Genomic DNA, 14,650 nt, shown 5'->3' on the forward strand with positions numbered 1-14,650 from the left:
GACACCTTTCACTGCTTCCCAATGCTTCTTGCCAGGGTTGGCCATGTATCTAGAAACCACTCCCACTGCAAATGCAATGTCCGGCCTAGTAGCAACCATGGCATACATGAGACTGCCACAAGCTGAAGCATACGGAATCTTGGCCATATCAGCCCTGTCTCTATCTGACTGTGGGTTGTCCATAGCACTGAGTTTCACATATGGAGGCAAAGGAGTACTAGCTTTCTTCCCCCCGTCCATATTGAACCTCTGCAAGACTTTGCCAATGTATTCCTTCTGAGACAAATACAACACATGCTGATTTCTGTCCCGAAGTATCCGCATACCCAAGATGTGATTTGCATCACCCAAATCCTTCATATCAAAGGTTTCATGCAGCCTCTTCTTCAAAGCATCCATCTCTTTACGAGATTTCCCGCCAATCAACATATCATCAACATACAAGATGAGGATCAATAGACTGCCATCCAAAGCTTTCTTGGTGTACAAGCAGTGATCTATGTCACTTCTCCTGAATTTCTGTGATTTCATGAATGTATCAAATTTATGATACCATTCTCTTGGTGCCTGTTTGAGCCCATAAAGACTCTTTTTCAGCTTGCATACAAGCTTCTCCTTTCCACTCACTGCATAACCCTCTGGCTGCTGCATATATATCTCCTCATGGAGATCACCGTGAAGAAAAGCAGTCTTCACATCCATCTGAATCAAGTCCAGATCATCATGCGCAACCAAAGCCAACACAGCTCTAAGTGTGGTCATTTTGACCACTGGAGAGAAGATCTCATCAAAGTCCACACCATATTCCTGCTTAAAGCCCTTAGCCACTAACCTGGCTTTGTATCTTGGCTTTGCATCTGGTGCAACTTTGAGCCTGTATACCCACTTGCATGGCAAAACCTTCTTGCCTGCAGGTAAATGCACCAACTTCCAAGTTCCATTTTTATGCAGAGAATCCATCTCTGACTTCATGGCACGCTCCCATAGAGCCTTGTCTGCCCTCTGTAAAGCCTCTTTATAACATGAGGGCTCCCCACAGTCAGTAAGCATCAAATAGTCAACCCCTGGAACAAACCTGTCAGGGGCTCTGGAGGGTCTAGTGGACCTCCGTACCCAATGACCATCATTTGCAGGTTGCTGTCCAGCCTGCATATCACCCAATGGTGGCTCCTGTTCCATGCCATAAGGCTGAAAAATCATGCCCGGTATATCCTCTAACTGTGGTATATCCATAGGGATATCTTCTGCCATCTCTGGCTGTCCATTTGGACCATTTTCAGCACCATTTAAGGGCTGGTTTTCCTGCTGTAATGGCTGATTTACAGCCCTTTGTTGTTGTCCATGATGTCCATCATCATCAAAGATGACTCTGCCAGGCTCCTGTTGCCTTGCAGGCTCCTTATACATGCATGTTTCATCAAAAATGACATCATTGCTGCGTATGATCTTTCTATTTATGGGATCCCAAAGTCTATACCCCATTTCACCTCTGTCACCATATCCTAGGAATATGCATTTGTGAGACTTAGGATCAAGTTTGGTGCGCATTTCCCTGCGTATGTGCACATACGCAACGCAACCAAACACTCTCAAGTGCTTGTATGACGGAGGCTTCCCTGTCCATACTTCCTCTGGCACTTTCCCACCAAGCCTCGTGTTAGGTGACCTATTTATAAGGTGAACGGCTGTCATAACAGCTTCAGCCCAAAAACCATGAGGTAATGCAGCATGTGACAACATAGAACGGACCTTCTCCTGAATGGTCCTGTTCATCCTCTCTGCTGTCCCGTTTTGTGGAGGATCATAAGGAGTAGAGAGCTCCCTCTTGATGCCTTTAGCATCACAAAAGTCCTGAAACTGTTTGGACGTATACTCTCCACCATTGTCGGAACGCAAAGCCTTCAGTGTTTTGCCAGTTTGATTCTCAACAAGAGCAACAAACTTCTCAAACACTGAGAATGTATCACTCTTCAAACGAAGAGGATAAACCCACACCTTGCGTGTGGCATCATCAATAAAAGACACAAAATATTTTGCCCCTCCCAAAGAAAGCTGAGGCATCTCACATACATCTGTATGCACAAGCTCTAACTGAGCATCTTTCTGTCCAAGAGCTTTCTTGTGGGGGCACTGTAGTTGCCTACCATATATACAATGCTCACAAAACTGAAAACTTGAAAACTTTAGAGAAGGCAAGTAACCCAAACGAGACAATTGCTCCATTCCCTTGACACTCATGTGTCCCAACCGGCTATGCCACATAGAAATTTCCGGCAGCTCGGTTGCATTTACATTAGCATGGTGACAAACACCTGCATGCATGAAATAAAGAGTGTCCACCTTAGAGCCTCTGGCAACAACCAGTGAGCCCTTACTAATCTTCCACTTTCCACTACCAAATGTGGTAACATAATCAGCATCATCAAGCTGTCCAGTAGAAAGCAGATTCTTCTTGATCTCAGGCACATGCCTGACATCATGGAGCATAAGCTGTGAGCCATCTGAAAATACAAGCCTCACATCACCTCTGCCAAGAATTTTGCATGCATGGTTATCACCCAAATAAACCACTCCTTCATTGCCAGCAGTGTACCTGACAAACAAGTCTCTGCAACCTGTGACATGAAAGGAGGCACCTGAATCAATGATCCATGAGTGCATACCATGACCACCTGTAAGAAGTGAATGGGCATCAAGTGAAGAAGTAAATAGGACCTCATCCTCACTGCCACCTGCATGTGACACATTGATTTCTTCGATCTTGACTCCACTTTTGCCCTTTGGCTTTACATCTTTGGCTTCATCCTTGTCTTTGTCTTTGCCTTTTCCCTTTTCTTTTTGATCATTTTTCCATTTGTAGCATTGCTTTTTAATGTGTCCCTTCTTGCCACAATAATGGCATTCCAAATCCTTTTTGGAGCGAGACTTGCTCCTTCCCCTTTCTTGGCTTTTCCCCCTTTGCTGGGATCTCCCACGTGCATTCATTGCATTGGACTTTCCAACAGAGTTGTTCTTCCTGTTCATCTCTTCTTGAAGAAGAGCACCCTCAACATCTGCATATGACAGCATAGCATTCGAATTGCTAGTGGCTGTCCTGAATGTGTCCCAACTCTCTGGCAAAGTGCATAACAAAAAAGTGGCTTTGAACTCATCGTCCATTGCCAACTTTTGATTAATGACCTGGCTGACAATACCATTAAACTCATTTAAATGGGCTGTCATAGACGCCCCTTCCTTCATCTGAAGGCCTATGAGTTTCTTCAACCAATACACTTTGCTTGAGGCACTTTGTTGGGCATACAAGTCCTGCAATCTCTGCCACATTCCCCAAGCTGTCTTCTCTTCACGAATGCTGAAAAGTAATGAGTCTGACACAGACAACATGATAGTAGATCTTGCCAGCTCATCCATATCTTCCCACTCTTCAGCAGTAAGAGAAGCGGGCATCACACCCCTTTCTTTGATAGGCTTGTGCTGCTTTTTCTGAAGCAACACATTGTAGCACTGGGTTTGCCAAATGTCATAATTCTGCGAGCCTTCAAGCTTCTTGATGTGAAGCAATGAAGAGCTCTCACCTGTGGTTGCCATAGCAATATGCAACCTTTAATGCCTGACTCCCTGCAAATGTGCAAACACTGCACCCAAGATGTGCAAACACTGCACCCTAAGCACACAAAGTGCTCACAAATGTTCTCCCAAGCTTTATCTCCCACTGCGGAAGCAAGAATGCAACTTTTCTCCCACTTTTTGTGATGAAAACACCAAAATCTGGTTGCTGCAGATTTTGGACAGCACCTTAAATGTGCTCTTTTGCCCTTCCAAAGTACTGTACAGCAGTACCAAGTGCTCACCAATGATGTACCAAACCTGTACCGACAATTTCAGCAGCTGAATTTGAACCTTTTGATCACTCAAAACAGTGTACAGCCATGCCAAAACATGCACAAAGCTGTGCCAAATCTGTACCAACAGGTACAACAGCAATAAATGCTCTCCTGGCTGTCCAAATGAGTGAAAATCAGACTTTTACAGTCCTGTACACTGCATACAACAGTCCCGAACAGAAATTGGGCAAAAGCCCCTTGACTGCAAGCTGATTTTTGAGGATTCAAGGCATAAATGGCTTGCCTGCTGCTTTGCCAAGCTCAACAAGCATACGAACTTGAAAAACCCCTTGATTTGAGATCAATTTCTGATCATGCATGGTACATTGACGCACATGAAGGCATCCAGAGTGTTCACGATGCTTCCCCCTGGCCACATATACATCAAATACATGAAAGCCCCTTGATTTACAGGCACATTGAGTGCTTGTAAGGCATCAACACATTATCCACAGCATCAAATGCGATTGCCTGCATGCAAATCAACCAAATCGGCACAAAAGCCCCTTGATTTGCACTGCAATTTGCTGCAATTTTGCCCAAATGTGCGATTTTTCACATCATACAGCATGTATGAGTGCTTAATTGCACAATTACATCAAAAGCCCCAAATTTCGACATCCAATTTCTTGCAAATTGATCCTGATTTGACCAATTTCACCCAATTTTGCCAATTTTGCTCAAAAATTGAGCAATTCGGCGCCTGTATTCGCTCAATTAATGATTGCACCTGCTCAATTGCAAATCCCCAAAAAAAATTGAGGCAAATATCTTGATTTCTGAATTTCATCAAAAGCCCCAAATTTCGACATCCAATTTCTTGCAAATTGATCCTGATTTGACCAATTTCACCCAATTTTGCCAATTTTGCTCAAAAATTGAGCAATTCGGCGCCTGTATTCGCTCAATTAATGATTGCACCTGCTCAATTGCAAATCCCCAAAAAAAATTGAGGCAAATATCTTGATTTCTGAATTTTGTTGCAGGAAACTGATGCAGAAAGGGGGAGGCAAAACTGATTCTGCTTGTGTTGATGGAGTTGGCTGCGCTGCAGATTTAGATCACCAGCTGAATGCACGGCGTTCTTCTATGCTCGCCTGCCTACCAGCTGCCACGCCATCGCTCCGCTTGGTGTTTGCCTGGTTCGCTCGCTGCTGAGCGCCTGGCGCCAAGTGCGTGCGCTGGAACTCCACGCTTCACCAGCTTAATGCTGGCGCCTTTGCTTCACGCCCAGCAGTCAGTTGCACGTCGACGGGCTCCGTCGGATCCAGCGCTACTTGTTGCCACGTATTCGCCTAGCGCCAGCTACAAGACGAGCTCCGCCCAACGCTAATACGCTGAAGGGCCTTCGCCTAGTGCCTTCTACGCCCAGCGCCAACACCTTCGCTCACACGCTTCGCCTCTTACGCTGAAGGGCCAGCAATCCTATGCTCCTTCGCTCCACGCTCAGATGCAGAAGTGGCTGCCCCAGCCACGCTACAGCCAGGCCTGAGTATGGTCGTGTGCTGCCTCAGCCAGGCCTTGCTGCGAATGTTGATGCCACAACACATCTCACGCTGAAGGGCCAGCGCTCACCACGTTTAATTGCTCCAGTTGATGGAAGCTGAATACGACCAGAACAGACTGAGGGAGGAACCAAGATGGCTCTGATACCAGTTGATGGGGAGAAACCTGAATTAGGGTTCAGAGTTCATTCATGGGAGACATACACAGAGAAGCAAGGGAGAGAGAGTGAGAGAGTTGTGGGGATAAGTCAACTCATGAAAAGCATGAGTGTGTGACTCCCCTATCACACATGTATATTGCACTAGTACACATAGTGCACTTAGTACATTAAAAGTACTAAGTGTACTATGTACTATAACTTATGGGCTTGTACACACTATAAGGGTGGGCATAACGCCTTTACCCTAACAGGTGGAATACTAACAGGGTGAGCACCAGGGACCAAGTCAATACGATGATCTACTGCTCTTTCAGGTAGTAAGCCCGATGGCAGTTCCTTAGGAAATACATCTTGAAACGAATCAAGTATCTTCTTTAATTCTTTGCTTTCAAACACACTTAATTCATTGACATCCATAGAAGGTATGAGAAATGAAGAAAGTGGAATGAAGACACAATGGAAAGCAGTATACAAAGAAGAATCCATTATATTACCAAAATCAATTGTATTTACAAGAGGTTCCTGAGAGGGATGTATATAAGATACTATACTGGGTGTTTCTATGTTCAAAAGAAAAAATATGACTAGACCAATCTATCTGGACTTGAAGAGTCTTAAACCACTCAATCCCTAATGACAAGTCTACATGCTCTAGATGCATAATATAGCATTCCAAAGTATCTTTGTAGTCCTGAATCCGAATCGGTAGCGTCTCCACCTTTCGATCTTATACTTGCCGATCCGCAGGTAGGCGTACCTCATAGGTATGATCGTTGGGTGTTGTGTCAAGACCCAATTTCTGCACAAGTTTGTAATTAACAAAGTTGTGTGAGCTGCCAGGGTCTAGAAGAATGTGGATTCTATGGCCATTCACTTCTCCATAAACTCGGAGAAGATCATGCAAGCCAAAAACTTTAGAGTTGAACAGACAATCAGAACATGTACTAGGGCGAGAAAGTACAATAATTGACGTACCTGTCAAAGACAACTTGGTAGCTGCCTTTGGCTTGGATCCTGCATTGGTCTTTGCATCCTTTTGCTTCGGGCACTCGTTACGCATGTGTCCTTTTTTTTCGCAGATGAAGCAACGTCTCTCCTTCTTGAGCTTCAAAGCCTTAAGGAGACGTTTCTTCTTCGCTGGTATCGAAGTTGAATCCTTCGAAGGTTGGTCCGAAGACTTTTCTTCAGTCGTGCTAGCCATTGGTGCGGAGAACTTTCTTTTGTGCTTGTTCCCCTGCTCGGTAACGGGTTTAGACTTGGAAGAGACCATTGTATCATCATAGATACGAGCGGAATGAATGGCCTCGTCCAAAGTTTTGCATTTGTTGTTTTTAACCTAAACGGTATGAGTTGGGTAAACCGGCTACGAAGAACCCCAAAAGAGTTGTGGGATCCATCTTTGTAGCTTTCATCTGCAAGTCTCTAATTTTTTGAAGATAGCCCTCATAAGTGAGGTTCTGTGAGGTCATGGTCAAAGTAGTAAACCGGGCAACAACATCATAGTCATCCTCTTTCTTGACAAATTCTTTCTTGAAGACGTCTTCAAACTGTGCCCAAGTCGTTGGTTTAGGGTTGAGTTCCTTCCACCAAAGCAAAGCTGTGCCTGAGAGGAAACCTGTTGCTAGTTGGATCTTTTTCCTATCGTCATATGGATGGAACTGAAAATGGACTTGCCACTTATGTAGCCAAGTGTCCACTATCTCCTTAGTACGCTGCTTTTGCTCGCTCTCGCACTGTTTCGGAGTAATATTGGGGCCTAAAGCAGATGCCAAGGTATCCATATCTAAAAGAGTAGATAGGGTAGTGTTCAATAAAGAGAGGGAGTTCTGTAAAGCCTGCATCTGCGTGGTGATTTGTGCTTGACGTTCCGAGGAAGAAGCTTCGAGAGCAACTTTAAATCCTTGGAAATTTGATTTTGACACATAATCGTCGAAAAGATCGGCATCGGTGTCTTCCGTAGCCGGCAGGTCTTCATGTTCGATAAGGGGCTCCAACTCGGATTCTTGGGTCGACATCTTGAAGAGGGCAAGAGGAGAGAAAATATTTATCTTGCACAAGGAGAGTACTAGAGAGCTTGAGAGCTTGAGAACTTGAGAGATGTGTGGCAAGAAGCCCGCTCCAGCCTTCTTCTTTGCAAAGCAAACAACCCATAACAAGACCAAAATCCCCATCACCACGGGCTCCTATGATGAAAAAGCAACATGCTGAAATTGAAAAAAAAAAACAGCAATATACTCTGAAAAATAGCAAGCTTCTCGAACTCATACCTTTTCTTTGACCTCATTTTCTCTACCTACCGACTTGCTCGTTCACGAGGCTTGCTCTGATACCACTGTTAAATCCCCATAGGATCTCCTCGTAGAACGCTGGTACAAGACTCGAAACCTACAAACAAACCAAATAAACATGACGGGGGTGCAGGCTTGACTCACCTCCCAACCATGACAGCCGTAGGCAAGCCCACAAGTCTTGGCTGTCCCCACCGAGCCACGAGCTGAGCTAACTAGATGGACGTACCGACCAATCTCTACCTTGTGACGTCCCATATCGCCACGAAGCTACCCTCGCAGGCCTTGAGACTACTGCCGGCCTTAGCTGCATAAAGTAGGTGCACGTCTGCACTAGAGCCAGGCTGCTGACCATAGAGCTCTCACATAGACACGCGAGACTCTATATGACTAATGACTAACCTTGGCCACCCTTTTATAGGCTCTTGGCCGGTCATCGGGTGTCCACACTTGAGCGCCCGCCCGTCCATACTTGGGTGTCCGCCCGTTAGTCTATCCCTAACTCAGCTCGCCGATCAGCCTGCCTAGCTCCAAGCTTCCCCAACCTCGAAGCTAGTCTTGTGTGCGTGTAGCACACGGTAGATACGGTAGATACACACTGTGCACATGACAATCCTTTGAGGTAGTGACTTCCTTCACCTAGGAGGATCCCTCAAGCTGAGATAGTGACTTCCCGTCTGTCTGACTTCCCGTCTGTCTGAAGCTCTCACAACTACCCTAAGGTGTTGCTCCAAAATCAAAGAAGGAAAGAGATGAAACTATCCCCATCCGTGTACCGCTTCCTTTTTTGTCTCTTGAGCTCTTTACATGAACCGACGCTCTGATACCATAAGAAGAATGCGCAGGAGAAGATAACCTTGAGCTCCTTGCAAGCAAACACACACAAAAGAGTAGACAACCACACAAGAGAGATGGATGGCTGAATTTTCTTCTATTCTCTTTTGTTCTTTACAACCATAAACTAAAGAGATAAGTGTACATACTAGAAGGGAAAGTACTCTCCTACTATAACATACAATGGTTAGTCCATGGTGTGAAGTTGACTACATGAGCTGGCTTGTAAACCATTGGTGGCATATCACTCACCAACCATGCCAATGGCGTAAGTGCAGAAGCTATCACCTAGGCGGGTCATCAATGTTTGCAGCACTAGTTGAGCTCGATATCTCAACACCAAGGTCCTTAGAGCATTCAACATTATGTGGTGGGTGGATTCCACACACAACCTAGATGCTGCCTTTGAATTTGGTAGATGTGTTGATCTTAAAATTGCCTTCTCTGGTAGAAAGTCTTATGTAGGCACGAACATGTGCTAGCCATTTGAGAGCACTTGTATCTCTGAGAATAAGATGAGACAGTGACTTGTTCCCGCTTTCCAATCAGTGACGAATTTGGTGGCTTTTCCAGTGGAACGAAACATCAGTCCACACAGATCTAACCAAGCATGGTTTTCTTATAAGGGGGGAAGGAGGGATTCTAGGAGTTGGCTGACACTTCCAAAGGAAGGAAAGGAGGGGAGAGGAAAGCCGTTGGGGAAACTGCAGCGAAAAGAGCTCGGGTCCCGCCCTATGCATGTAATAATGCTGCCCATGCAACCAAACTGGAGTAGTGAAAGTGCGGATCAAAAGGAGCTCTCCACGGCTGCTGAGACGGATGATACATAGTGGATGGCTTTGCTGACTTGATGAGCTTACATATGCTTTATTAATTTATCTGAATTTCTTAATCTTTATTCCTCTACTTGCCTCAAACATGTGTAGAGTGGATGGCTTTGCTGACTTGACTTATTGATTGTTCTGATATCAGGCAACTTTGGTGAGGTTGTAAGTGTGGAGCTTGCCATGGACCGACATGTTAGTTTTCTTTGTCCATTTCTATTTTTTTGATTCTTCACCACTGAAAATTTTTTTTAGTCCATGATTGACTGCATTATTCTACAGGTTCAACTGCCTCGAGGTTTTGGTTACATTGTTTTCAAGAACAAGGCAGATGCTGCAAAGGCCAAACTCCATTTTAATGAGGTACGTCGGTGTATGTAGCTGTGCGTGCAGTCCTGGTAATGAACGTGTAGACTCTTTGGTTCTCATGGCTTTGGATCCTGGTGTTGCAGGCTCAAATTGATGGTAATGTAGTTTTTGTAAGGTCTACCCTTCCACCTAGCAAGAAGCCATCTCCACCACCTAAACCGGCTGCAGTGCCCTCTAAACGGGACTCAGGAGGCAGAACTAATATCCGTGGCACGGGCGAGAAGGATGGTCTGGCCAGGCGCCGCAAATGTAAGCATGTGTTGAGTAATGTCTCACCTCAGCATGATGTATAAGTGCACTGTGCAAGTTTCTGTCATGACTGATGAGTCGTCATCTGAACTACAAGTTTAATGTTGATCACCTGAGCATTCTGTAGGTTGTTCCAGCCAAGTCTAAGATAAGCATAGACTTCAATCTTTCATTATGTTAGTTGAAAATAACAGGAAGCCTAGGGAACTTGGGTAAGGGCTTTGAATCTGCAGCTGCATGCGTTTGATGCCAAGGCAACAGTGCCCTTTTCATGAAGCAGTTTGTGTATGCATCCTCATGTTGATGTCAGTTCTGAGCTCGTTAGGCTTGATGCCGTGAAAATCTAAAGGTATGAAGGTAATATTGACAAGCTGTTGTTGTACAGGTCTCACGTGAGAGTGAGGCAAGGGTTGTATCTTTACCTGCATCACTTTCAGGAAGAGCACGGCAGAAAGTTACTGCACAGGAGTTGTCATGTGCATAGTGTGTATCTACCGTGTGCTACAGGCACACAAGACTAGTTTCGAGGTTTGGGAAAGCTTGGAGCTAGGCAGGCTGATTGGCGAGCTGAGTTAGGAATAGACTAACGGGCGGGCACCCAAGTGTGGACACCCGATAACCGGCCAAGAGCCTATAAAAGGGTGGCCAAGGTTAGTCATTAGTCAAATAGAGTCTCGCGTGACTTTGTGAGAGCTCTATGGCCAGGAGCTTGGATCTAGTGCAGACGTGCACATGCTTCATGCAGCCGAGGCCGGCAGCAGTCTCGAGGTCTGCAAGGGTAGCTTCGTAGCGGTTTGGGACGTCACGAGGTAGAGATTGTCGGTACGTCCATCTAGTTAGCTCAGCTCGTGGCTCGGTGGGGACATCCAAGTCTTGTGGGCTTGCCCACGGCTGTCGTGGTTGGGAGGTGAGTCAATCCTGCACCCCCTTCTTGTTTGTTTGGTTTGTTTGCAGGTTTTGAGTCTCGTACCAGAAACGTTCTACGAGGAGATCCTATGGGGTTTTGACAGGAGTGAGCAATTGTGGGTCTTGCATTTCACCAAGCATTGCTGTTGCGGGCGAGCAATCCCATTTTGTGTCATAGAGGCTAAGGCATGCACTGCTACCTCAAGGCCAGGTTTTTTGATGAGACAGTCCATGCTGACGGCTCTTGACAAACTTGAGCATATGGCTGCCAATGCATGATCTTTTTGAGCTATTGATTTGGCAGGAAACCCATGTTTAGACTGTTGATAGCTTGCATGCAGCTATTTTAGGTGTTTAGTGGTACTATTTTTGAAATGCAGTACTATTAGTTTTTTTTGGATCTGAGTATATGTGTATCTGCAAAAATTGAAATTTTTGTGCATTTAGTAGTGGTGTATCTTGCTAAGCATGAAATGTTTGAAAGGTATTAGAGTAAGAAATTTAATGACATTTTTTAATAACCTTTTGGTAGCTCCCACTGATTGTTCCTTGAATCTGCAGCTCCCCGTAGAAAATCACTCTCACCCTCTGCACGGAGGAGGTCCCCGTCTGTTGATCGGCGGCATGGGATTTCGCCCTGGCGCCGAGCCCTGGAAGCTCGACATCCTCCTGCAAGCTCTCCTCGAAGAAGATCCCCTTCTCCACTACGAAGAAGCCGGCGTTCAGTAATAAGGTGGTATAATTGCTGACATCATTTTTCATTCATCAAATCTCACAAAAGCTGACCTGGTTTCTCTTTTTTGGTCCACAGATCACCTCGCCGAGCCAGAGGAAGTCCAGTGGGGGTTAGACAGCGGTCTCCTGTCCCTCGACGACGGTAATTGCATTCTTCTCCTGGAACCTATATCTTCAATTGTTGGGTTTGTGTTATAGCATAGGGGACTTTTGTATTTGGTTATCATGCTTGTAATACGAAGGGCAAGCTTGTTGATAGCAGTTCTAAGTCTGGTTTCTGATTGTGGAGATATAGGTCTCCGCTTCTGGTTCGCCGTGGGGGCTCCCCCCCTCGAAAGTCACCAGTGCGTAGGCGATCAAGGTCTCCACCTCGGCGACCGCTGAGGTCTCATTCTCGGTCAGCTCCCAGGAGGTGTGTGCTTCAAATTATTCCAGTTCTTGTTATGCTGTGTTTTGGAATCTCTGTTAGTGATATTGAAACTTCATCATGTTTGACAGAGCTCGATCTCCACTCAGACGGCGTGGCAGGTCAAGCTCGTACACATCACCATCACCAGTTAGAAAGGTCATTATCACCGCCTCCCCTCATTTTTATGAGTCAGTTTATCACATTCTTAAACTACAATTTTAAGGTAGCCCCACTGTGATAGTGACACTGCAGGGGGTGATGGTATGTGTGTGCTGGTATTTTCTCTTACAGGTACACCTTGCCAGGGTGTATATGCTTGGATCCCATAAAATCTGAATCTATGATTGGTCTGCTGCATACAACTGTGGCCGTGTAGTTAAAATTATTGTTTCATTACAGGCTGTCCAGCTGATTTCTGAAGCTCCTGATGAATATTTCATTTTGTTACAGAGCGCTTCTAGAAAAATTTCCAAGAGCAGAAGTCCTCGGAGGTAATTTTGAGCTTTTTTTGACTTAGTTGGTTCAGTTTTAGCCTGAAGGTAGATGCCTAAGCTATAACAGTGCTGAATTTTTCCACAGACCAAGAGAGAGCAGTAGTCCCAGTGGCAGAAGTAGCAGCTCGCATTCCCCCTCTAAACGAAGCCACTAGTAGCCAGCTCACAAGTAATTTTTTCTGCCAATTTGTGCTATCGAACTTTTTGAAGATTGGCCCTGCAGTAACCCTTCTTTTTTTTTTTTTGCAGGATTTTGGAAGGAAGTTGGACAATGAACAGCAGTCAAGCTTATTTTGTGCACTCTTACTTAGCCTTTTGTTTTTGTGCTCTGCTCGAATGGCATAATGTTCTTAGCTTCTTGATGCTTGCTTTCTCTTCCCTTTGCATGAGTGTCTTTTGAATGTGTAGTCTGTAGGTTTAATGTGCATGGATTTTCTGTCTAGAGACTTGTGTAGAATGATTTAGAGTAGCTTGTAAGCCAGTTTCTTCACTGCAGATTGGTATGCTTGTTTTGTCTCCCAAACAGCTACATGGCTGTTTGCATTTTCTCAGGCATGCCAGAAGCAGCAGTCTTTTTGGTTTTAGTGCTCGAAAGGCATGGGTGGAGCTGGTCAGCTATGTGGTACTTGTACGACGGTTGCTGTAAGTGAAGACCAAAACGAAATTTGGTGGTGGGCTGGATGATGACGTTGATGTGGTCATCATGGCAATGATGAGAAGCTGTCTGTGGGATAATTTCACTGGCCTAACTGAAGCGTTTACTCCAGCCTCATCAGTTCTTTGCCTCAGTGGACAGGAGAACAGTGAGATAAGTGGAATTCTTCAAAGCTGGCCACGATGGCTACTTTTGCTGTGAGGGAGCAGATCAGGGCCTTCACAACCGTTTGTGGAGCAGATAAACATCCTGTAGAAATTATCTACAAGGAAGTCTAGCTATACCTGCATATAGTTTTCTTTGTAAGTGCAAGCAATTTGCTTCCAGTCCTCCAAAAGAAACTCCATCAAATGCTGGTTGTTGATTTAATGTTTTCTTGCATTTGATCATTTTCATGGTTCAAATGCTGTGTTAGTTTCTTGAGTACCCACTGCGCATAGGTAGTGTTAAGCCAAGCAAAGCTGCATCATTATTGTGACCCCTAATATGCACAATGGGGAGATTGTCTATTACATATTAACCATGGACAACCAAGGAGAGAAAAAAGAAATCCTAGATTTCTAAAAAATAAGAGAAAAAAATCCCTTAGATTGACCTTTTGTAGACTAGTACTTAACCCACACGTTCTAGTACTTTACCCGCAGTTTGCTGCAGTATGTAAAAGACATTAAGAAGCGAAACGCAGGAATGGAAGATACTTTATGAGGAGAGAGAGAGAGAGAGAGAGAGAGAGAGAGAGAGAGAGAGAGTATTTTAATTATGCTACTTTTCTACTGAGTCACCATCTAATCGGCCTGAACTTTGATGGATTCATGATGTGAAATCTCTTACCTTTATTGTTTAAATAAGGTTGATGTTACATGCTTACCATTTGAGGCATGCACACTCTCTCAGGTTATTGTGGTGGGTATTTGATTGCTCATTTGGAGGGACCCCATATTTGTTGGGAGTAACTCGTGAATACTTTGGCTATAATGCAGAGTGGAAGCAATTATTGGACAGTAATTCAATACTTGAGAAAACGATGTTCTCCCAATGCTTGCTTGATTGCGGGATGAAATTGAGTCAATTCTCATTGTCCTTACCTACACAAGTCTCTTAATAGTAATGTATATGGAATTAATAATGGTATGCATAGACAAAAATTGATCTCACTTCTACAACAGAAATTATAGTAATGTATATGGAACCATTTAATGGTATGCAGAGACGAGACCACTTCGACAATAGTAATCGTCCTCGTCTCATCTACAATAGTAATTGTCTAGAATTAAATATTTCAGTCATCGATCATTATTAAATAGTTGTGGTTCTTTTTACCATAGTGCTAGCTAACC

The 14,650-nt window shown here is 44.7% G+C and overlaps 1 protein-coding gene across 1 annotated transcript in view; it reads left to right on the top strand.

The window, feature by feature from the left end:
• LOC147619389 (uncharacterized) overlaps window positions 1-14,018 on the top strand; it is a 37,585-nt gene extending 23,567 nt beyond the window's left edge. Inside the window, exons 4-13 of the mRNA XM_086773023.1 lie at window positions 9,645-9,691; window positions 9,779-9,859; window positions 9,949-10,114; window positions 11,582-11,753; window positions 11,832-11,897; window positions 12,051-12,167; window positions 12,254-12,320; window positions 12,615-12,655; window positions 12,744-12,827; window positions 12,908-14,018. Coding sequence (XP_086629149.1) covers window positions 9,645-9,691; window positions 9,779-9,859; window positions 9,949-10,114; window positions 11,582-11,753; window positions 11,832-11,897; window positions 12,051-12,167; window positions 12,254-12,320; window positions 12,615-12,655; window positions 12,744-12,813 — 827 coding nt within the window. The 3' untranslated portion in view covers window positions 12,814-12,827; window positions 12,908-14,018. The remainder of the gene's footprint in view (window positions 1-9,644; window positions 9,692-9,778; window positions 9,860-9,948; window positions 10,115-11,581; window positions 11,754-11,831; window positions 11,898-12,050; window positions 12,168-12,253; window positions 12,321-12,614; window positions 12,656-12,743; window positions 12,828-12,907) is intronic.
• The last annotated feature ends 632 nt before the right edge of the window (window positions 14,019-14,650 follow it).

Source organism: Cibotium barometz, chromosome 33, assembly GCF_041138505.1.
Source record: "Cibotium barometz isolate CiBa-2024 chromosome 33, ASM4113850v1, whole genome shotgun sequence".
In the NCBI taxonomy this organism is placed as follows: Eukaryota; Viridiplantae; Streptophyta; class Polypodiopsida; order Cyatheales; family Cibotiaceae; genus Cibotium; species Cibotium barometz.